Genomic DNA, 23,918 nt, shown 5'->3' on the forward strand with positions numbered 1-23,918 from the left:
GGAAAAAAAATAATAATAAATAAAAAATAAAACCTGTTGAATTTTATTTCGCAAAATTAAGGCTTTCTGATCAACCAAGTATAAACTGAGTACAGTTTAATTCATAATAATAAAATTATATAAAAATAAAAAAATAAAAAGTAATAAGCTGAATAAGAATTAACGGTGGAAAATTGAGAGAAGTATTTGGAATTTTAAAAATAAAATGTGTATATACCCAGATCACTATGGGGAGGTCTTTAGAACAGTGCTCAGTGAGTTGTATTAGTAAATGAAGCACGCAGCATAATACCTTTCGTGGGAATTGAAGTTGTATACATCGGAGCACCCCATTTTCTAAGAACACGTAGAAACAGAAGGACTGCACATCCGTATGGGAGAATGTGGGGAGCAGAAGGGAATGGGCGGGAACACGAGGAAGTTTACAGAGGGAGTCTGCTCAGAGCAAGTGATGACCAGGGGCCACGGATGGATGAGAAGGGTTAGTTCAAGCCCCTGCACTTGAGTCTACACAGAAAACACAGCAGAGGAAAACCAATGTCGGAAATGTTTTCAAATTAAGTTCTGTAGAATAAAGAGACGGGATTGGGATCATGGATCGCACCAGGGATAAAACACTAAGGGACAAAATAAAAATATATACTATTATATAAAATATTTCCATTTCTAAGCAAAGAATCAAAATACGTGCAACATCCAAACCCTCTGGTTGGAAACATCAGGATTTTTGTGAACACCGGAGGCTCCAGGGTGGGATAAACTTCTGTATTTTACCTCTGGGTGGCAGTGGAGATTAGAGCAAAGCTTCTGCGTCCTTGTTCCTAAGACATTAGAAGCCCCCCAAATCAAGGGATTTGCAAACTCATGCTTAGGTTCACAGTGACTTGTTAGCTGGTCACTGACATTACTTACAAAATCATGCGTGTAAGACTGAGCCCATCAATAATAACACGGATTGAATCCAAGGGACTACACGGCAGGTAAAGAAAGATGAGGCCAAGAATGGGATAAATGTTAACAAGCGTCTGATGCTCTGAACACTGGCAGTATGAGGGCTGGAAATGATGAGAGGGCTCTGAGGTGACTGAAACAGGGTCTAGAAGGGTCTAGACAGATGCGGACTGGCAGACCATTTGGGAAGAGTACCGCTCTTCCTGGTCCTCAGACCACAAAGAAATCCCTCCCGTCAGTTCTTAGAAGGAAGAAGCTACGTGGCGCTATGAAAATGCCGTCGGGGAAGTTGGTTCCAACAGCTGCACGAGTTTCCTAGGTCTGCTTCAGTCTCTTAAATGAAGCAAGGTGATCCCGTCAGCCGGCGTGTAAGAGAAAGTGCCCAGCACAACAGGATCTGGCCGGGTATGCCTCGCTCCCACACTGTGGCGAGCTCAAGCGTTGATTGGACACTCTGCAGGGTTGAGCGTGTTGTCTCTGTTGAACCGAGGTCATGATTTTTGGGCAGCAGTGACGTTTACACGATATACTCTAACATACACCTCATGTACCACCATCGTACATTATCTCTTAAATGCGGGGCAGCAGCCCGTAATCAGCTGAGCCATGGGTGGGATTGGCAACTGGACATTTCTCACGGCGTTTGGAAATCTACCCAGAGACTGTCTCTTGAATCCTAGATTTGCTCCCAGGAGGCTGACGGCGTACGGGAGTACCGAGATTCTTCTGGAGGTGAAATTTTGGGGCTGCTCTAGGACAGAGGCGCTTGCTGGCCTAATCATGACTCCTTCCATTCCCAGGGCACAACCAACACTACTTCAGCGAGAAAGCCAGGTGTGACTTTGGGCAGGAACAAGTACGAGACCTAATTTGGGTATAACGTGTCCTGAGAAAAGCACCCATGGTCTTTGAGCCTTGAGCAGTGTGATTACCCGTTACCTTACTCGAGCGAAACCGCTCGCCAACCGTTTACCCATGTGCCGAAGTGGGCAGATGGATTGTCAAATGGGGTTCCACGGCTGAGACCCTGGTTGTCTCCGGAATCCATTTTCTGCTTCCTCTGGGAATACATCAAGTCCCATTGATGAGCTGGGCAGGATCAAGGCTGCCCCCTGAGGCCCCCTGCAAGCCGCTGTGGCTGTGTGTCTGCCGTCTGACCGTGGACGTACCACTTCAGTGATGCGGAACTGAACTGGGGGAGATGGGTGTGCTCGGCCTCCTCCTTTCTCATGATCGCCGGCGGAATGCGGGGTTGGAAGGAAGGATCCCCAGCAACCTCCTCAGAGGATGGGGTGACCTTCAGAATGAGGACCAAGCATGGTAAAGACCATAACAGGACAAAACAAAGCAAAACAAAACACACACACTCACACACACACACACACCAAAAACCCAAAACAAAAGAGGAAGCTAGCCACCAAGTCCCTGATACAACAGAAGGCCACAGCCCTGAACTGCCCTTTCTGGTCTTTTCAGGAGAGAGGGAGAAGCGCTATCTTTTTAAAGATAGTGCTAATTTGAATCTTTAATAAAATAAAAGTCAAATATGTACTTTCAAAAATATCCTTTAAATGGATATCCTCAGCTGTAGCTCGGCACGATATTTTAGTAAAATTAATACCATAAGCAGAATGACATTAGAATCCCAGTTCAATGGACTTGATTCCTTGTACAAGTCAAAGGATTAAGGGATTTTTTTTTTTTAAAGAAAATGAACAGATGATGTCAATAGGAAGATGGTCATTGATGCAAGCCAATTGCCATTTTTAAATTTCAACTCTAAATTTTAGCGTATAAAGTCAGTCTTTGCTTTGCATGGGAGCGTGAGACTGTACAGATTGATCGTGTAAGCCTCACTCTTACAAAAATGTCTGGCTTCTGTCTGCAAAAAAAAAAAAAAAAATAGTGCCGTCCATATATAATTGCACACAGAAATGGAAGGGCCAAGTGGTGAGGCGTGGGGTCCTTCCAGATGTCAGCCCGGGCGGCGGCAGGCCTTTGCGTGCGTGGAGGAGGAGACAAGCAGGAGAGGTGATACAGGAGAGGCGGGGGCTCCGGTGCAGGCTAACAAGAGAACAGTGTGGACACAAGATGGGAAAGCGAGAAATGAGACCCAGGAAAGGGAGAGCATAAACCTCTGTAAATGGAGATGAAGGTGCACCTAGGCCAGGTCAGACAAGGCTGAAGCTGAAGCTGGGTTAGAGGCCATCGGCTTCTCTCCTCAGACGCGCCCTTGCGTTCTGCAGGGGTCCTTGTGGGGTCGATCCTGCCCTCAGTGCTGAGGACGGGGCGGGTGGAGGACAGAGAAGAGAGGCAGGGCTGCTGCTGGGAGCCAGGAAGGGGAGAATAACGCGGAGGCGTGTTCATGAGGAAATGAAAGGACCCCGGTAATAGCCATGTGGTTGTGGAAGCAGCGAGATTTCTCAAACAGGGAAATGGGCAGAGCCTGAGGTTTGGCCAGGAGGGGATGGCAGAGAGGGGGTAATGAGACCATGTGAGCTGGGCTCCCAGGGGGAGTTGAGGAGAGCTCTCTCTGAGGGGCCAGCATGTCCCCATGGAGGTGAACCTGGGGGACAGGCAGGCTCCCAGGAACCGTTCGGGTGACTGGATGGACACAGCCCCGTTCTGGGCTGAGCTGGGATGGGCACCACTGAGGCAGGCAGAGGAGCCGGGGGAAGGCTGGTGCCTGAGGCCGAGCACTGGCCACCCTCAGATGGCAAGACCCTCACCCCTGGCTGCATTCTGATGGCAGATGGCCCCACCCATCTCAGACCATCCTTTGGGGACGGCGCGTGCCCACAGGCAATCTCCCCCCCTCCTCTGCCCACGTCGGTATGAGACGGATGCACTCAGGTGGGGTCCGGAGTGTTTCTTGTGCAAGCAGCTGAACTATTTTAAGCACAAGCCTGATGTGAGCTGTTCGGGTAGGGAGTCGACCACCCCTCAATTAGACAGAGAACACTCTCGATAATGCAAGTTACATGTCAAGGTTTATTTGGCAAGCTTAAGCTTGGGCCCAAATATACCCGACACAGCAGAGTAGGGACTTGGACCCCGAGGCTAGTTAAGGCAGGGGTTTTTATGGGTCATTACAAGAGGCTTGGGGCTGGGGGAGGAGGAGAAGTTTCAGACTTTTCTGCAGTAGGCTGATTAGCTGTTGCCTGGCTGGTTACAGGGTTAGGTACTTTCCTGGAAGTGTTTACAGGGTTAGGTATTCCTGTTACTAAAGCAGGGTGGGGGTCCCTGGAAGTAAAGTAAAGTAGGGGAAAGTTCAGCCCCTGGGCCTGAGATGGCTGCCCAAGCTAAGATGGCCGGACTTACGCTAACCCGCTCTTACGGAGCAAGTTTACATTAATTTGGCACCAAGGCAGAGTGCCCAGTAGACGTGAAGACGGTGCGGGCTGCCCCGGGTCACGCTCCAGCAGATGGGAATGAGGTCAGAGGGGAAGAGGCACGTGAGGGATCTGGGAGCAGGTAGGGGACAGCTCCCAGGAACGCAGGTTTCCAGCTTCTGTTCGGGTGACTGGCCGGACACAGCCCCGTTCTGGGCTGAGCTGTACCTGCTCTCCTCATTCCCCTGTGGCCGAGCTTCCCCACATACTTCTCCTTTCCTTCAAACTCCGTATTCTTTCCTGGGGCGATCACATGGATTGCATCACGGGTGAGTCCAGGAGAGAAACGGGGTGTAAAACAAATCTCCACGCCTCCTTCCCATGCCTGCGGGGTCATCCCGGTCTCCTCCAGCCTGTGTAGACTCTGGCAGCTTAGCCCGGCCTAGCCTCACAGTCACCTTCCCCAAGTCCTTGAGACTAAAGTGCAAGACAGGGGCGCCTGGGTGGCTCAGTGGGTTAAAGCCGCTGCCTTCGGCTCAGGTCATGATCTCAGGGTCCTGGGATCAAGCCCCACATCAGGCTCTCTGCTCTGTGGGGAGCCCGCTCCCCCCCTCTCCCTCTGCCTGCGTCTCTACCTGCTTGTGATCTCTGTCTTCCAAATAAGTAAATAAAATCTTTAAATAAATAAATAAAGTGCAAGACCCTTGATTTCCAGGGAATTCTCTCTTCCTGGCTTGCAGACAGCCGCCTTCTTGATATCTCCTCACATGACCTTCCCTGGGCCAGGGGACAGGGAGAGAGAGAGAGAGAGAGAGAGAGAGAGAAGGCTGTTTCTTCTCATGAGGTCCCCATTAGTGTCTTGTGTAACCACAGTTACTTCTTAGTGGTCCCATCTTCAGACAGAACCGTACTGGGGGAGGGTTAGGCCTTCGGTATATGAACTTTGTTGGGGAAGGGCACAAATAATCAGTTTATAACAAGACCGCTTCATTGGGGGTTCACTGCCCACAGAACCACTTGGGTTGCACACGTCACGGGAAGTCGCTGGAGGCTTTATCAGAAGCGAAGCTGACAATCTGATGGACGATCTTGTGCTCTGTATCTCTGCCTTGTTTGGTTCTGAGCTCGGGAGGGGGAAGAAGGCTCGTTATCTGGGTCTACAGGCTCCATGATATAACCAGTATGGACGGCTGGGTTGCAGCCATAAGGAAGCCTGAGGATCTCAGCGGCTTGCTTTCTGACACCGGCGCAGAGCACGCGGCCTCTGTCTCGGGGCCGTCATCCCAGGCCGCGGCTGTCCGAGCTCTGCAGACCAGGTGCTCCGAGGCCGGCATGGGGTCTAGGTCTGCAGCACCACACATCCTGCCGGCTGGACCTCCGTGGCCCTAACCCTCCTCCCCCCAGGAGGGAGCAGGAGGGCTGTGTGTTTCCTACGGGGGAACGTGACAACCAGACAGCATCCTGTGGGCTGTGGCTTCCTAACACCAGAGATTGCCACCGACAAGAAGGTCCAGGGGACGATGGGATCTGGGGGCTGTGCAGGATCTGGGTGGGGCTGAAATCGTGGTTGGTGGTTCTTGGAGGAGTTCGTGGCATACAGAAGTCGCCCCGTATCTGTGGTCGTCATAGAAAGAGCTCACTGATGGCGACTTCCAGCCTCACTACTGATGCTGCCAAATGTGGAAGAGAAGCGGCTGCAAATGGGATTTCAGTCAGTGTTCGCTGCGCTTGGTGAGTTCTGGACGTTATTAAACGGAGCTGTGATAACGTGTGGCTTGGGTCGTTAAAAGATGGGCGCACGTTAACCAACCAGAGCCATTGACAGATCCCCTGGCACTTCTCAGTGTATCTTCCAACACTCAGACGCTACTCCTCTTTGACAATGTGTTTTCGTCGGGTCACAGTCCTTACTGTCCGTGAGAGCGTTCTCAACCTCCCCTTGCATGGGTCGCCCGGAAAGCTGCACCTCTGACCACCCCCGTCCCTCGCCGGACACATTGTCCACCACATCCTCAGACTGGCAAGGTCAGCCCCCTCCCAAGACTTCTAATTACGGACACCCCAGCAGCCAGGAGGTCAAAAAGGCCTCCCTGGAGAACGTCGTTCCTGCGCCTGGGACGCTAGACCCTGAAAGGGCAACGACCACGATGTGCTCCATTCCTCGGTTTAAGCCCACACGTCCATCTCGGTCTGTTCACTCACCTCCTAAGACACTTGGTACCCGGCATGTGCTGGGGGACTTTCTAGTGAGTGAGTATATGGTCTGAACTCAAGAGGAGGGCATCTGCTTTGTATGTTTGATGGTCTTATGCTCTGGGGTGGCTGCGCTTTCCTCTCTAAGGACAGTGGAGAACCGGCTACGGCTTAGACATGTGCCTGGACAGACGGCAGAGCCCGAGAGCCCCGGTCCTCGCATTTAAAAGGAGCCAGCGAGCCTCAGGAAGGGATGCAGGTGGAGGGAAAGAGGGGGCCGTGAAGATACTTTAAGGGGAAGAGGAGGATGGAGTGTCCAGACAGGAGGCAGGAAGGGACACTGAAGCAGAGCTGGTGGAGAAACTGGAGCTCTGATCTGTTAGGACAAGCCGGGCTCGGCGACACCGCGCTGTTCCTGGGTTTTGTTGTAGTGAGATGCGAGTCTCTGAGAGGTACCGAGACCTTCCAGCGTCACACACGACTTCGAGGAGGGAATCAGGCAGCGGGGAGGCTGAGGACGAGGAGAGCAGCTGGGAGCCAGGCTGGAGGACAGCTTTGGTCTGAGCTGGAGGGGAAATGAGAGCCAGAGTAGGAAGCTGGAGGTTGAAGGAGCAGCAGATCGTCTTTTGTTTCAATTAGCAGTCGGTGGGGGGCACGGCTTGTTGGTAGAAAAAGGAAGTCAGAGCAGAAACACCAAGGGGCAGGGCTGCTGAGAACAGAGAGCTGAGAATCGCCTGCAAGGGACATGCCCTCTCTGGAGCTTGTCCTGCTGGCTGCTCTCCTCCTGGTGGGTGGCGGCGCGGAAGGTAAGAGCTCTGCCCGCTGCCCAGTCCCTGATCCGGGTGGGGTGGGGTGTGCTCGCCTCTCCCAAGGCAGGTCACAGTTCTCAGGTCACCAGAGTGCTCAGCCCTGAGGGTTCCTGTCTCCAGGTAAGGCTAACTCTCTGAAAGGACGTGGTGCGTGCGGGGCACCGGGTGAGGGAAAGGCCATCACTAGCCCAGTCATAACGTGTCTCCCTCCCTTCCTCCTTCTCTCATTTCCCCCCTTTCTCCCTCTTTCTCTCCCTCTCGCTCGCTCCTTCTCCTTTGTCTCTGACTCTCTCTCCTTTTCTCTCCCACCTCTCTCTGCGGCTCTTTCTCTCCCTCTCTCTCCCCCTCCCTCCCTCCCTCTCTCTTTCTTGCCTCCTTCTCTCTCTGTCTCTCGCTTTCTCCCCAACCCCACCTCTCTCATAACTGGCTCACTTTCATCTTCTCCTTCCTGCTTGCCTCCTTTTTCCCCTTCAGTTACCTGACCCTCTACCCTTCTCTCCCCTCAGCCACCCAGGAGCACGTCTTGTTCAGCGTCATCCAGATCTCATCCTTTGCCAACCAGTCCTGGGCACAACATCAGGGCTCAGGTTGGCTGGGTGACATGCAGAGTCACGGCTGGGACAGCGAGCTTGGCACCATCATTTTCCTACACAGCTGGTCTAAGGGCAACTTCAGCGATGAGGAGATGATAGATTTGGAGCTGCTGTTCCGTGTCTACTTCATTGGATTCACTCGGGAGACGCAAGAATATGCCGGTCAAATGCACTTTGGATGTGAGTTCAATCCAGTCCATTAAGGAAAGCCCTCAGAAAGTTCCTCTATTTCTGGGCAACATCCTCATACCCTTCGGGACCACTGCTCTGTATTCCTGTCCTGCCATAAACATCTCCACGCATACACTTCTTGGGAGTCGTTGCAGATGTGGACGCCTCGAGATTTCCTGGACTCTTGCTTCTTCTGACTCCTCTTTTTCTTGTGTATTTTCATCTTTCCCCAGTGGTCGCCCTTCTGTGGTAAGACACAGAGACACACAGTTGTCCTCCTGCCTTAAACTGTGGTCTATTCCTCCATTCAGTACCTTCCAAGGTCTACGTCCACAACCCAACCCCCATTATGGCCCATGTCATGTGCCCCGGAGAGCTGTACCTGCGGCTCTTTCACATGGGCTCCTGCCCCCACCCTCACCCGCTGACCTGCAGCTCACCTAGCATTTCCCTGACTTCTTTGAGTCAAATTCTTAATTCTTGGCATGTGCCCTTTACAGCCCCTCCCCCACCCCACCAATTCTCTTCCGTGTTCCTGACCGAACACATCCTTGGCCTATGCCCACACCCCTATAAATTCTTCTTGCTCCACTTTTTAATAAAGTTCTTATACTGTTTCTCTCACCACCCCCCAATCTGTTTGTCCTTCTTCCTTCTTCCCAGATCCTATTGAAGTACAGGTGAGAGCTGGCTGTGAGCTACATCCTAATGACACTGTGGAAAGCTTCTTACAGGCAGCTTATGGTGGATCGCATTTCCTGAGTTTCCGAGACATGTCATGGGTGCCAGCTCCAAAGGGTGATAGCAGAGCCCAGAGTGTCTGTGACCTCCTGAACCAGTATGAAGGCATCAGGGAAACAGTGCATAAGCTCCTCACACATACCTGTCCCCGATTTGCCTTGGGTCTCTTCGATGCAGCGAAGGTGGATTACGAGAGGCAAGGTTTGTACAACCCTTTCCTCAAAGACTTTCCCATACGAGACTTGCCCCTTTCTATCATCCCTTTCAAAGTTGGAACAAGGAAGAATTCAAGACAGATAGTGCTGCTGGGTACAAGTTTCCTAATCTTGTGCGCACTGATGTGGCTAAAGCCCCCTAAGCTGCATGTTAGAGACCCCATCTGAATACCTCTCGTGCCTTCTCCAGTGAAGCCAGAGGCCTGGCTGGCCACTGGCCCCCGTCCTGCTCCCGGCCGTCTGCTGCTGGTGTGCCACGTCTCCGGCTTCCACCCGAAGCCCGTGTGGGTGATGTGGATGCGGGGTGAGCAGGAGCAGCAGGGCACCCAGCAAGGCGACATCCTGCCCCACGCGGACGGGACGTGGTATCTCCGAGTGACCCTGGACGTGGCGGCCCGGGAGGTGGCCGGTCTGTCCTGCCGAGTGAGACACAGCAGTCTGGGAAACCAGGACATCGTCCTCCACTGGGGTGAGAAAGATGGGGTCTGCAGGTGTGCAAAGGTGGTTTTTGAGCATAGAGGTTAGGACAGAGGAAGGTTTCATGATGCCAGACGAGGTGGGAGCAGTATCAGGACGGAATGAATGAGAGTGACTTCAGGAGTATAGGGACGGACCGGTGGAGCACGAGGGGCAGGTGTGAGCGACTTCGGCAGAGACGAGCGGGTATGAGAGCACAGGGACAAGGCCGGTGGAGGACGAGGCTCGTACCCAGGGCACATGTTGACGTGGGGGAAATCAGGGGACAGAGCAGAAGTGGCAGTGGGTGGAGAATGACATTGGTTTGTCTCTGCAATCCCCACAGAGCAGCACCTCTCCGTGTACTTGATCCTGTTGGCCGTGACGGTGCCCCTCATGCTCCTGGTAGCCCTCGTGTTGTGGTTTAAGAAGCGCTGGTGAGTCCTTTCTGTTTCCTCCTCTCCTCCCTGATCTTCATTCACATTCCATTTCTACCTTCCCTAGGTCTGTCTCCCAACACCCCTTCACCCTCACTTGCTGCCTCCAACGCACCCATTAGCTCCCATTTCTCTTTCACAGCTCCTATCAAGACATCCCGTGAGCTGCCTCGCCATGCCTGCCCCGGGGCCCCGGAGCCTAGGACCACAGAGTGATGCTGCTGTTCCTTCCATCCTCCGTTTAATTTTTTCCCTGTTTCTGCTTTATAGTCACTTGTTCACATGAACAAGTTTCGTTCTGTACCTGTGTGGAATGTCTTCCTTGTCTTCTCCATCTGTTCATAGTCTCCTTTTTGGAGGCCCGTTCAGATTCCATCCTGCAAGGTGTTCCCTGACCCGCAGGTGGGAAGCCCTTCAACTCTGCTACAAGTGCACCTCACTTCTACGCTGCATGCGGTCACTTAGGTCTTTCTTCCGCTTCCAGGGTGCAGGCTCCTCTGGGACACGGTCATGACGAAGGTTCATTTCCTGTGTGGAGTACACGCTCCATGAAAATCAAACCCAAACAAATCGAACCCACGTTAGAGTCTGTGTTGTGCTGGTCGACTTTCTTCGTGATGTTCCTCCCTCATATGGCTGTAGCATTTGAAGGGCTGACACTTCCCTTCTTGTTCCAGTGTTTCTTAGATGGTCCAGAAATCCCACATTCCTTTTGCTCCTTCATTTTCTCCCTAACTCTTAAGGAAAAAATGCAGGTTACAAATCTTTTCCTGACTTCTCCTTTGTCTGTGCAAAACTGCATGTCTGGCCACGGATAAGCAGAAAACTGTGACCGGCTTTGCTCTCTCCTTGGTATGTGTGCAATGTTCCACACCTCCAGGAATACGCAAGAGCTTGAAGTCCACCATGGCCGACTCATTTTCCTGACGTCTGTGAAGCTTCAGTGGCTCCAGTTTTTGTGTCACCTGGAATCGCAGCCGTAGGCAACAGTCGCATTGACCTTTGATTCCTGCCACTGACTGCTGTGTTTCCTACAAACTCCCCGGGCTCGGGCCTCCTCTGTGGAGCTCCAGATTTGGTCTTCCCTTTTGGTGGCAGCAAGGCTGCAGGTCCTCAGCCTCTGGGATCACTGTGCGGGGGGTGGGGGGGGTGATTCTGGGCTGGGTCACCCTGTTTGCTGCCCATGAGGGCACAGCAGTTTCTGAATAAAGTACTTCTCAATCTGCTGCATGCTTTTGGCCATTTTGCGGAATTCTGAAATGGTTTATTCAGAATTTTATGTCCAGTATTATCACCGATCTTTAGGGAGAGAGTGTGCTGAGTCCCTTACCCAGCCATTTGGGGTGTCCTGCTCCCCATAGACACTTCGTAGCATTATAAATCAAACGAGAGTTTCAGTTCCTCCCCATTGAAAGCAAAACGCAGCCGTACGCAGAACCCTTTATCGAGCTGGTGACAAACCACAAGTCAGGAACTATTTCAAGAGACTTTAAAGCATAACAGTTTACTTCTTTCCAGGGATACACCCCACGGTCAGAAGATAAAACTTACATTGTTTTCAATGACGTATCGCTCATGATAGTGTTGGGGTTGTCCTAAGGCCTCTTACATGCATGGTCCAGCGGGATATAGGGTAGAGTGGGGGATGGGTGACTATGTAATTATATCAATCTACCAGCAACCAGGATTTTCTGTAGGGGGAGAAGAAGTTGTTGTGAGATAAATGAGTAAAACTCTGTGCTTCTAGATGCGAGTTGAAAGTATAAATATGAACTCATTACAGTATTCTTTTTTCCCCTCTGTGTCAATCTTCTAATGTACCGATGTTAAAAAAGGACAAAACAGAGTTTTACATTGACCTCGTGGAGATCATCCATTCCATGCAGCCGTGTTTGCAAACCCCGTGGCCAGACACAAAGTCAGGGCAGGTCCTGGGGCACCTGGGTGGCTCAGTCAGTTAAGCTTCTGCCTTCAGCTCAGGTCATGATCTCAGGGTCCTGGGATCGAGTCCCGCATCGGGCTCTCTGCTCAGCAGGGAGCCTGCTTCCTCCTCTCTCTCTGCCTGCCTCTCTGCTTTCTTGTGATCTCTGTCTGTCAAATAAATAAATAAAAAATTAAAACAAACAAACAAACAAACAAAAACCAAGTCAGGGCCGGTCCTGCTCAGTCCTAACCTCAAGGCTGAGCCGTCCTGCCCGTTCATGTAGGATCAGGGCATTCAGTGAGCAAAGCCAGGCTTCTTGGACCCCAATTTCCCTCTTGCTTCTGAACCAAGAGGTGAGAGAAGAGCCAGCAAAGGTCATGGCATCACCCAGAAGGAGGTGGTAGGAGCAGGACTGGCAGCTTTCTTTACTCCTCGGGGCTCGGTGCCCACCGAGTGACTTTAAGAGGCCCCCGCGCACAGATGTGATTGGCTCCAAGTGCAGCTATTTCGGTCTCAACTGTGAGGGTCACAGTAGACACAGAGTGGGTGAGTGGGCGGGAACGACCAGAGAACATGTCACAAATGTTATGTCTTCAGAGAAATAAGGTAAGTCCTGCTGCTCCCAAACACCGTGAGGCAAGGAGTGGCTCAAGCCAGGGTTTTGCAAAAATAGACTCTGTGCTGAGGGCCTCCCCTTCCCATGAAAGCCAAAGGCCCTGGAACAGAACGGTGGAGAGCCTTTTTTTAATCCCCCGCATTAAAATGATGGCTAAGTTCATTTTGGGGAAAAACAGAAACACTAACCCCTCCCTTCAAGCTTTAGTAGTCCGCAGAAATCTGGGCTCTGAAGAGTCACAGACACCCCCGCCCCTCCAGGTTATTTACGGTAGTGGCCGCTGGATAAATGTGATATCATGGGAAATGCGGGAGCAACGATGTGCGTGGTGCTCCCTGCGGGCAGCTTATAGCAGGAGTGGTGCCCAGCGTCGCAGCCCCCGCGCGGGACCGCACGCATAGGACCCCGGGTGGGGCAATTCCATGTTCCATGGATAACGGCACGAAGGAAAGGCAGAACGGTAAGGTGTTGGCACAGCATTGGGAAACATCCCCTCCAGACATTGTGCTAATAAAACCTTAAGAGCCTGAGAGCCTGGAAGGATTGAGAAATTCTAAAGAAGTAAGCAAAAACAAGCAAAAAGAGAGGGTGGAAGTTGTCGAAGATGCGAGGGCTCCTTGTGGGTGTTGACGAGTCCTCTCTGTCCCCAAGGGCATCTTCCCACTTACATGGACTGGAAAGGCCTGTGTCAAGGACAAGAGCGTCTCGTGGTCCTTCCTGGCACCAACACTCAGCAGCTCCTGGGGTCACAGATGTCACAAACGCAGAGATCCCTGGGCAGCCTGACAAGGTGGTTTCGGGGGTCCCACTGGGTTGTCAAGGAGTCTACAGCCATCTTGCAACCCACACCAGTGCCCAACCTGCCAACGTGAACTGAGAGCCTGCCTCGGCCTTGCTGACCCCATGATCCTCCTCGATAAGGACATGGTCTCCAGTACGTAAAGGAGGAACAAGGCGCCTTTGCTTAATTTCTGGAAAGGTGGCCTTGTGACAGCAGACACAGTGAGGTCCAGCCCTTGCACCTGCCACATTCCCTCAGGGCGACAGCCACTCATCCCAATGGTCTTGCTGGTCTGGTGTCCACGGGACGCTGATGGGTGACTGGGCCCCCAGATGCTGCCCTCTGTGCTCAGACTTGTCCTGGAGCCACTCGCGCAGCCCCGCGGCCACCAACTGCTCTCTGCAGCCTTGTGGAAGTTGGCTGGCCTCTCCGTCTACCTGGGATTCTGCACAGTATTTATTCTTTAAAAAAAAAGTTCGCTGCTTAAAGAGCCCAGAAACCAAGACTAAGCTGGGTCTTTACTTTCCCATTACAAGGGACCAGAGAGCCGTGGGGAGATGACTGATTCTAGTTTGGGGCAGGGAGCTTCTGATGAAGTTCTAGAACATAGGTGAGGTTCAGTGGGACAAGGTCTGGAGCCTATGGCTAAGAAAGAATTCTTAAGACATCTCTGGTGCAAAAAAGTGGTTTATTAAAGCGTGAGGACAGGAGCCACGGGCAGGAAGAGCTGCTGCCCCAGGGATGTGAGGGATGGTCTATTACATACTTGTAAGTTGGGAGGGGGTTAAGGATGGCGTAAATCTCTAAGGAATTTTGGAAGCAAGGTTTCTAGGACCTGGAGGGGCTAGCTATTGTTTGGGGAAAATGTTATTTATTATCAGTAATAAAATCTCGTGACGTCCTTTAGATGTCTATCAGTGGGTCATATGCTTGGGAATGATTGTCGACACTTTCTTGGAGGTTTAGAGATCAAGTTCCTAAAGGAATTGTTCAAGTAGACTTACAGGGTCCTGGTTGGGGGTAGGGGTAGGCCAGGCTAGGATTGCCCTTTGCCCTTAGCAAAGCCTTAAGGTGGGGGTAGTTGAGTCCCTAGAGGAGAGTCACTCTGCCTGTTTTAAGGGCTTGTCTGTAGATGAGGAAATTTAATAATTTTTCTTCTGCCTCTGTTTCCCTCATCACTCTTACTGGAGTCTGGAACAGCTCTGCTGCCCCACAAACAGACGGAGAGCTCAGCGAGGAAGGGGTGTTGTGAATTCAGAAGCAGGCTGACTTAGAAAGGATCCCTTATGCTCCACAAGTAAGCAAAACCATATGATAATTGACTTTCTCTGTTTGACTAATTTCACTCAGCATCATCTCCTCCAGTCCCGCCATGAAGGACATTAAGAGAAGGAAAGAAAAGTGAATTAGGGGAAATCAAAGGGGGAGAGGAACCATGAGAGACTGTGGACTCTGAGAAACAAACTGAGGGTTTTGGAGAGGAGGGCATGGGGAGATGGGTGAGCCCGGTGGTGGGGATTAAGGAGGGCACGTATTGCATGAAGCACAGGGTGTGGTGCATAAACAATGAATTTTGGAACACTAAAAAAAAAAAAATTAAATTAAGATGTTAAAAAATAAAAATAAGTAGTGCCTGGTTGGCTCAGTGGGTTAAAGCCTCTGCCTTTGGTTCAGGTCATGATCTCAGGTCCTGGGATCGAGCCCCGCATCGGGCTTTCTGCTCAGTGGGGAGCCTGCTTCTCCCTCTCTCTCTGCCTGCCTCTCTGCCTGCTTGTGATCTCTCTTTCTGTCAAATAAATAAATAAAATATTTTAAAAAAATAAAAAATAAATAAAAATAACTGATAACATTATATCAGGGCATATCAGGGGTTAAAAAAAAAAGGAAACGATCCCAAATCAAGATGGGACAATTAGAGCCTCAGCAGAAGCAATGGCTAGGATAAAGTCAAGCATTTCAAATACACCGACATCCCTGCACTTGCAGCAGGAAAAGTAATTCATTGGTCACCTGGAAAGCTAAGCAAACAGTTTGTTCTCTTGAAGACTGGCAAATAAACGGAAAAGACCAAGCATTTATTCTGTCTTTGGCTAGCTCAGCATAACGAGACAGTTATTTAGGAGAATATATCCTTTTAGAAATACTTTAACTAATAAAAAAGGTGGAATACCTTTGCGTATCCCCTGGAGAAATACCAGATGTAGGCCAGGTGGTGTCAAGGTGTACCAGGGAGCTCCTGACCCCCGCCCAGAGGCTCCATGAGTTCAAGATCGTTCTTATGACAATACCACGACGATGGTTCAGTGTGTGTTGTTCTCCAGAGACTGTAGGCATGTCATATGGCATCAGACGGTATTTGGAAGCATTTATGAAAATATAGCTGCCTTCTATCAAGTCAAATATTAAAGAGAATGGCAACTACAAAGCTGCTATTATCAATATTTTTTTAAATTTATTTTTTATTTATTTTCAGAAAAACAGTATTCATTATTTTTGCACCACACCCAGTGCTCCATGCAATCCGTGCCCTCTATAATAACCACCACCTGGTACTCCGACCTCCCACCCCCAACCCCGCCACTTCAAACCCCTCAGATTGTTTTTCAGAGTCCATAGTCTCTCATGGGTCACCTCCCCTTCCAATTTCCCCCAACTATATTTTTTAAAATACACATTCAGTTTATTTTCATTTTAAGTTAGTAAATAAGCACACATTTTTTTTTAAGATTTTATTTATTTATTTGACAGAGAGAGAGAGAGATGCACAAGTAGGCAGAGAGGCAGGCAGGGTGGAGGGGGAAGCAGGCTCCCTGCTGAGCAGAGAACCCGGTGCAGGGCTCGATCCCAGGACCCTGAGACTGTTGGGGCCAATTCCATGTTAAAACCTGTTAAACCCCTAGGGCCTGGCCGGGCCTACTTAACCATAGGAACTCCATGTTGCCTAGGTAGCTATTTTGTTGTTTGATAAACGCCTCAGCAGTTACTGATAACGGTTCTGGGTAACCGTTACTAAAACACACACCCAAAACAAGGCCAGGTGGTGGAAACCTCCAATCAGCCACAGCCACATACGTAGAGGTCTGCGGTTGTGCCCTATAAAACCAGCTTGTAAGACCAAGGGGTCGTCGCTTTCTTTGGAGGCGGGCCTGGCCGGTCAGTCTGACTTCTAATGCTTGGCATAGAATAAAGCTTTGCATAACTTTCACTTTGTCTCATTCTCGTTCCTTTGATAACGGACGCAACAAGACCACAACCCGAGCCGAAGGCCCAGGCTTAACCCACTGAGACACCCAAATGCCCCAGTAAATAAACACATAATTTAAAAATGTATTTGTTTTTCCTTCTAATACAGTGACTCTCTAAAATTCCAACCCTTTCATGTGGCTAGAGGAACGTAAAGTGATTCAGCTGCTGAGGAAAATGGTTTGGTAGTTCCTTAAAAAGTTAACCAAGAATCAACCATTTGACCCAGACTTTTCACCTCTAAGTATAACGCCATAACAACAGAAAACAGATGTTCCGAAAAGTATGGGTACACAGCACTACTCACTGTTGTGAAGGAAGAACCAGCCCAAATACCCATCCGCAAATAAAGGGCGAGACAAAATGTGGTAGATACATACAGTGGAACATCATTCAGTCATAGAAAAGGAAAGATACACTGATGCAACGTGGATGAACCCAGAAACATAATTCTCTGTGAAGGAAACCAGACCTGACAGTGCTCGTGTTGTGTGATTCCATGTAGATGAAAGTCTCAGAATAGGTAAGTCCATGGACATGAGGACAATTATCAGTTAACAGGAGGTTGGCATGTGGGAGGGTTGGAGGTTGCAGATGCATATTGGATGTGGGATTTCTCTTGGAGAGATAGACGTTTTTGGGAAGTTGTTAGAGCTTGTGGTTGCACACCACTGAAATGTGCTAGAAGCCACTGGATTGAACACTTTAAAACAATGTTATTTTGTATTTCACCTCAATAAGAAACCAAATAAACAATTAGATAGTCACACTGTAATGTGATATTCACACTATGGTATGAAACTCTGGACTCTAAGTACAAGATGCTCCATTTTGAAAAGAACGGAAGGAAATGTGGAAAATCTTTGGAGATGAAAAATGGCCTACAAAGTCATAACAAATAGGATACTAGAAGTTTCCTCTTCAACAGTAGATTTGGGATGATAATAAGCTAGAATTTGGCACTTGAATTTGAAATTCAGACATACCCAGACCTGTACATGCTGTCGGGATTGTGTGGACCTCACCGCGTGCATTCTGCATAGACAGACGGCAGCAGAAAGCAAGCAACCCCCGCAGGAACGACATCACATAGACAAAGAAGAAGTCAAAACCCAAAAACAGGGGCGCCTGGGTGGCTCAGTGGGTTAAAGCCTCTGCCTTAGGTTCAGGTCATGATCCCAGCGTCCTGGGATCGAGCCCCGCATCAGGCTCTCTGCTAGGCATGGAGCCTGCTTCCTCCTCTCTGCCTGCCTCTCTGCCTACGTGTGATCTCTGTCTGTCAAATAAATAGATAAAATCTTTTAAAAAACAAAACAAACAAACAAACAAAAAACCCCAAAACATGCAGTTTGGTTGGACCCACCAAGAAAATAAAAAACAGTGGGTTTTCCGCTCAGTCTGTCTCAGAAATTTGAACCTCTCTGTGTCCCAGTACTGGGGAGTTGGGTCACTGTCACAGGAGTCAGCCCCTTGTAGATCAAATTTTAGGTTCTTTCTGACTCTTAAGCATCTGTGGGCCTTGGGCTAAATTAAGCCAATCATTTCCTGAACTTACAAGGGAGTCTGTGAACTGATTCCCAAGTCTGGGACCAGGCAGGATGGGGGATGAGAATTTGGATGGTGAAGAGGTAGCGCAGAGCTGCTGCAGATGCAAACAGTAGGTGCTCCATTAATGCTTGCTGGATAAATGAATGAGTGCATAATGAACAAGTAGGTCAAGACACACAGGTAGTTTTTGGATCTGTTGTTAACTTTTATTCTCTGGTTAAAATCATAGAACTTGAAAGAAAGCAATACAACGAGCTGCACCTTTGCTCGCTTTCCTCTGGCCAGTTTGGGGGACCCCACATGCTGTGACCAAGACTCGGGTGCAGGACGCACACAGCAGGGGCCTGGGGCAGCTGCCTGTGCTTCGGGGGAGGGGCACCTGTTGCCCCTCGTCTGCAGAAATCCAGAAAACATCTTGACTCCAAGATGTTTATCTTCTTTGCTTTGTGGGTAGAATTTGAGGGTTATATTTCTATTGTGGGGATCTTGGAGGACTGAGAGGTAAGTTTTCACCTATTAATCCTGTTCTCTCTCCTTTTCACCAGCAAAGGCAGGACCCCGTCATCTGTGCTTCCTGACTGGAGTCCACAGGGTGTCCAGAAATCCATGTCCCCTCAGGCTTTTGTTTGGGAGCCACGGGCCATTTGGGGTGGAGAATTTATAGCCCGAGTGTGGAGAAGCTGTGTCACAGCCAAGCTCTGTGTGTACCTCTTGCAGGGACGCCTGAGGTCTGGTTTGCATGGAGCAGGGGTGGTGGTGGTGAGAGGGGCAGCATACAGTGGGGAGGAGAGAGGGGTGGCAGAAGCACCTGTTAGGTGTCTGGCCCTGGAATGAGGCTGAAGTTCTCAGGCTCCCTGTGAGTGTGCACCAGGATGCTGAGGGCAGGCGCTCACGGGATGCAGCAGCATCCTCTCCCAGCCCAGCTGCCCTGCCTCCCCATGCTGCCACGTGGCTCTCAGGGGAGGATCTGTCCTGCGGGAGAATCCGTCTGCTCACTGTGCTCACACACCTGTGTGAGTTTTAACACCTGTGCATGCCAGCGAACCAACAGCACACCCAGCAGAGTCTTGGGTGCTCTACTCAGGCTCAAGGCTCGCAGAGAAAAGAAAAATGACAATGTTGACGGTAAATAATATTAAGTCTCTGCTGTCATTGGCTGTGACCCAAAAAGCAAATGAGCTTATAAGAGGAATTGGATTCCCGGAATATTGCCCTGGCTCACATACATTACCATCAGTCTTGGATAAAGGTCACTCTTAATATCGTGAGCCATTCATTTCCAGGCATAGTTACAATCCTCATTTTGCATTTTTTATCTACGTAAATGGATCATCTTGGTGAAGGCCCCTGTGCTTGGATGTTACTACCACCTTTCTGCTAGATGATATGTAGATCTATGCAAATTTGTCATTTCTTCCCGATTGGAGAAAATCCAGGGATTCTCTTTACAGCTAACATTGATTAGGGACCTAATAGTCCACTCAGCAATGCTCTATATATTGTTACAACGTGCCAAGGGCATTCTCAGAGAAGACAGGATGGCATCTTAGGACAAACGCTTCTAAACTTTTGGTGAGAAGCGACAAGCTCCTTGGTCACCTAGGGATCTTTCATTTGGTGTCAGAAAGGCCAAAATGCAGATCGAGGTTGGAGAGAGGTTCTATTGCTTGTGAACCTTCTAGAGAAATCTTTCTTTGACTCCCTAGGTTCTCCGGGCCTCAAAAATATTTGTTACTCCAAGCTCCAAAGCTAGAGAGCTACTGAAAAGAAGACCATATGCCAGTAGAAAATGTCACTTTCACTGTCACAAATGACTGTGGTAGATCAGTTTTGTTGCATTGTACACGGCAGTGATGATCCTATTTGATTTGGGGTTTGGATCTGTAGCACGGCAGTCGGGATGGTGTCTGCAACACCTTGCCTTCCTGTGAGTGACGGTCAACATACACTCCCCCACCGTGAGAACGTGGATGAGCGGGATGAGGCAGGGGGATGACATGAGCAACAGGGACAACAGGGACCCTGAGGACACGGGGACTGGGGGCGACAGAGGGCCAGTGCCGAGAGACTGGGGAAAGTCTGAGCTGGATGGATAAACCCAAACTTCCTTCCTGGTCAGAGTGAGCTCTGGGAGCTGCCGACATGACCCTCTTCTTTCGGGGGGTGGAAGGACAGGAGTGGGCTGCTGACGTGACCTGTCAGTGTCGCGGCGGCTCTTCCAAGATAGTCAGTACGAAGGGACTGAGGATGGGGAAGCAGCTGGAGGCCAGGGAGATAAAAATGTCAGAGTTACAGTCGGGCTGGAGTGGAAACGAGAGGCGAGTGGGAGGCCCGGGGCTGTTGGAGGCGCAGCCCTCCTCCCCTGGCTGGCGTGCGTAGAGCTTGCTTCGCTCAAAGCCCAAATCTCAGACCGGGAGACCTGCCAGCTGAAGAGGAAGTCCCTGTGGAGCTCTGAGCCGAGCTGCGGAAGCCCGAGACCAGCAGCGGCTCCGAGAGTCTCCGGGAGATGCTGCTCCTGCTGCTGGGGCTGCCCCTGCTTCTCTGCCCGGGCCGTGGCGGTGAGGAAAGTGGGCAACAGGCCACTCCAGCACGGGGACAGGGCCCAGATAAAGCCCCGGAGGGTCAGGCTTCGCCAGCCCGGCCCACCACCCTCCAGACCAGGGGAGGGGGGCCTGAGGTCCTGGGGACCAATGTCTCGGACTCTGTTGCTCTTCAGACCTTGGGTCCCTTTTCTCTGGATCTTCCCAGTGTTCGTCCTCTCATTGTCTCCCGCTTCTCCCTTTCTCCTCACGTTTCTCACCCTTCCATTCCCCACAGCCTTTCAGGGGCCCACTTCTTACCAGGCCATCCAGATCTCGTCCTTCACCAACAGCAGCTGGGCCCAGACCCAGGGCTCGGGCTGGGTGGGCGACGTGCAGATTCACGGCTGGGACAGCGCCGCGGACAGGGCCATCTTCCTGAAGTCCTGGTCCAAGGGGAACTTCAGTGATGAGGAGGTGGCGGAGGTGGAGGAGATCATCCAGGTCTACCTCAGCGGTTTCGTCCTGGAAGTGCAGGACCACGCCTCCGAGTTCCAGATGCAGTGTGAGTCCAGTCCCTGACGCGGGGGCTCTCACGGACTTTCCTCTCCCCTGCTTCAGGCTACGACTCCCTCTGATCCCCCCTCCCCCGCCTCCCACCGACACACACACTTCCTGCATCACCCAGCTGCACGCTCACACTTCTCTGGAGAAGTTGTACCCCTGACCCCACACCCCCACAGAGCATTCCAGGCTGGTCCTGCTGCTCACCCTCTGCTCTGCCAGGTGAAGGTGACCCTTTGTCACAGCTCTGGGTTGGCTCCTGGGTAACTTGCTTCTCTCAAACCCCAAGCAAGAAGCCCCACTTGTCTTCCCCAATGCCTGAGCAACCTCCTCCTGCAATCCCTCTCTTGGAGCCTCCTGCCTGGCCCTCTTTCCAGTGCACTCCTCTTACTGACCCTGGATGGCTGGCCCCCAGCCTCCACACCCAGCCCCCTCTCCCCTCTGACCTCATATATCATCTCACCTCCTTCTCTATCATTAGTGACCTATACACGTGCCTCTCCCTGGTTCTCAGCTTCCTGAAAACTCTCAGATTGCTGTGATGAGATTTGGGCTCATCATGTCATGCCTCAGACCTTTTGCATCACCCAAATCCCAAATCCCAGGTTTTTCCCTCATCTCTTTCTTCTTTGCTTCTTAGTAACTGTCCACTTTCCTTGTGCCCAGACCCCTTTGAGATCCAGGGCATAGCCGGCTGTCAGCTGCACCCCGGCGGGGGTACTGAGAGCTTCGTGCGGGGGGCTCTGGGAGGACTGGACTTCGTGAGCCTCAAGAATCACTCCTGTGTGCCCGCCCCAGAGGGCGGCAGCAGGGCACAGCGCATCTGTGAGCTCGTTAGTCAGTACAAAGGCATCCGGGACATTGGTGAGAAGCTCCTCTTTGAAACATGCCCTCGGTATCTCCTGGGCGTCCTCGATGCAGGGAAGACAGAACTGCAGAGAAAAGGTTAGTCCCATTCCCCCTAAGGCTTTTCCCTTTCACTTCCCACCACTTTCCTTAAATTGAAGAGGAGGCACCTATGAAGAGAGGGACTTAATCAATACTCTGGTTTCCAAAGGAGGAGAAGGGGTCACTGTCCAGACTTCTGAGTTTCCAAATCCCTGTCCTCTAGAGTGGAGTCATAATCTGATGCTCTCCCTGCTCCTTTCTGCCTTAGTGAAGCCGGAGGCCTGGCTGTCCGCTGGCCCCCGTCCTGGTCCCGGCCGTCTGCTGCTGGTATGTCACGTCTCCGGCTTCTACCCGAAGCCCGTGTGGGTGATGTGGATGCGGGGTGAGCAGGAGCAGCAGGGCACCCGGCGAGGAGACGTCCTGCCCCACGCTGATGGGACGTGGTATCTCCGAGTGACCCTGGATGTGGCGGCCCGGGAGGCGGCCGGTCTGTCCTGCCGAGTGAGACACAGCAGTCTGGGAGGCCAGGACATCGTCCTCCACTGGGGTAAGAAAGAGCTGGGGCCCAGCTGGGCATAGGGGAGATGGTCCTCAAGCATAGAAGGAGAGACTGGCCACAGGTGTGCTTGAGCCATGAGAGGGGGCTGGGGAGGGACAAGAGGAGGGATAGAAGGAAGGGAGAAGGATGGAGGGATGGAGGGGGAGAGGGAGGGAGAAAAGGAGGGGAATGGGGAGAGGGGAGGAGGGCTAGATAGGGGTGGAGGGACAGAGGGGGCATACTCAAGAGTAGGTGACCATCAGGTAGGAAAAGGAAGGCCAGAAAATTCAGAGAATGGGTTTTGAAGTGACATCCCGTGTCCTTCCCCAATTTTCAGGAAACCCCATCTCCATTGGCTTGATATTGTTGGCCATAGTAGTGCCCCTCTTGATCCTTTTGATTGGTTTTCTCTGTGGGTTTTTGAGACGCTGGTGAGTTTTTGTTTCTCATCTTTTTCGTCTGCCTATTGGCTCTTTCAACCATTGCATCAATCACAACACCTTAGCCTCGGTCCCCACCAGACTCTCCCGTTCTTCCCAGCCCTATCTTCCTTACATAAATCCATCGTTTAAATTGTGGTAAATCTATCCTCATAAAACATAAAACCTACCATCTTCACATGCGTAGGTTAGAAGTATGATGTACACTCACATTTTTGTGCAACCGACTTCTAGAGCTCTTTTCATCTTGAAAAACTAAAAGTCTATACACATTGAACAACGCCTCCACCGTCCCTGCTCCCCAGGCCCCAGCACCCACCATGCTATGCTCTGTCTCTAGGAATTTGATGACTCTGGAGACTTCATATAATTGAAACCTTTAGGAGTTGTCTTTTTGTAACTGGCTTATTTCTCTCAGCACAAGGTCCCCGTAGTTCATCCATGTTGTCCCACATGTCACAATTTCCTTCCTTCTCAAGACTGAGTAATGACATTCCTTTGCACCAAAACAACACACTGTTTATCATTCATCCATTGATGGATGCCTGGGTTAATTCCGTGTTTTGGCTCTTTGTGAAAAATGTCACAGTGAACATGGCACCAGAAGTGTCTATTCTGTAGAGATATTTTTTGTTTGTGTTCTTCACAGGTCATATCAGAGTATCTCATGAACCCTTGTCATGACTCCTCTTCCATCTGGAAGAAGCACCCAGAAGCCTAGAAGCTCAAGCCATCAGGCTCCTATTTCATCAAACAATCCTGCTATTTGATCACGTCAAGTTCCCATAGGATGCAAGATAAATCACTACTTACAACTAGCAGAAAAGTAATAGAAAACCATCCATTTATTATGAGATAGTATCAATAGTATGGTTGCCCTGATCTACATGTGAGATAATGGAAAAGAATGTGTCTTAGAATAAATGGAATATGGTATACAACTTGCGGGTGACGTCTCT

The 23,918-nt window shown here is 50.7% G+C and overlaps 2 protein-coding genes across 2 annotated transcripts; both read left to right on the plus strand.

The window, feature by feature from the left end:
• Nucleotides 1-7,169: 7,169 nt before the first annotated feature.
• LOC122918034 (T-cell surface glycoprotein CD1c-like) lies at nucleotides 7,170-11,124 on the plus strand. Its single transcript, XM_044266191.1, has 6 exons — nucleotides 7,170-7,282; nucleotides 7,792-8,058; nucleotides 8,713-8,991; nucleotides 9,196-9,474; nucleotides 9,808-9,898; nucleotides 10,041-11,124. Exons 1-6 carry the CDS (start codon nucleotides 7,222-7,224, stop codon nucleotides 10,060-10,062), a joined length of 999 nt encoding a protein of 332 aa, XP_044122126.1. The 5' UTR covers nucleotides 7,170-7,221; the 3' UTR covers nucleotides 10,063-11,124.
• A 9,392-nt stretch (nucleotides 11,125-20,516) lies between these two features.
• Nucleotides 20,517-23,630, plus strand: LOC122918868 (T-cell surface glycoprotein CD1b-like). The gene is made up of 6 exons (XM_044267795.1): nucleotides 20,517-20,733; nucleotides 20,828-21,094; nucleotides 21,760-22,038; nucleotides 22,250-22,528; nucleotides 22,857-22,950; nucleotides 23,609-23,630. Exons 1-6 carry the CDS (start codon nucleotides 20,517-20,519, stop codon nucleotides 23,628-23,630), a joined length of 1,158 nt encoding a protein of 385 aa, XP_044123730.1.
• Nucleotides 23,631-23,918: the final 288 nt, after the last annotated feature.

Source organism: Neovison vison, chromosome 10 (genome assembly GCF_020171115.1).
Source record: "Neovison vison isolate M4711 chromosome 10, ASM_NN_V1, whole genome shotgun sequence".
Taxonomy (NCBI): domain Eukaryota; kingdom Metazoa; phylum Chordata; class Mammalia; order Carnivora; family Mustelidae; genus Neogale; species Neogale vison.

Coding starts and splice junctions, on each gene's coding strand:
- LOC122918034 (XM_044266191.1), top strand. CDS start 7,222: ATGCCCTCTCTGGAGCTTGTCCTGCTGGCTGCTCTCCTCCTGGTGGGT. Junction 9,475..9,807: donor GGACATCGTCCTCCACTGGG/GTGAGAAAGATG, acceptor CAATCCCCACAG/AGCAGCACCTCTCCGTGTAC. Junction 9,899..10,040: donor TTGTGGTTTAAGAAGCGCTG/GTGAGTCCTTTC, acceptor TCTCTTTCACAG/CTCCTATCAAGACATCCCGT.
- LOC122918868 (XM_044267795.1), top strand. CDS start 20,517: ATGCTGCTCCTGCTGCTGGGGCTGCCCCTGCTTCTCTGCCCGGGCCGT. Junction 20,734..20,827: donor TGTTGCTCTTCAGACCTTGG/GTCCCTTTTCTC, acceptor CATTCCCCACAG/CCTTTCAGGGGCCCACTTCT. Junction 22,039..22,249: donor GACAGAACTGCAGAGAAAAG/GTTAGTCCCATT, acceptor TTTCTGCCTTAG/TGAAGCCGGAGGCCTGGCTG.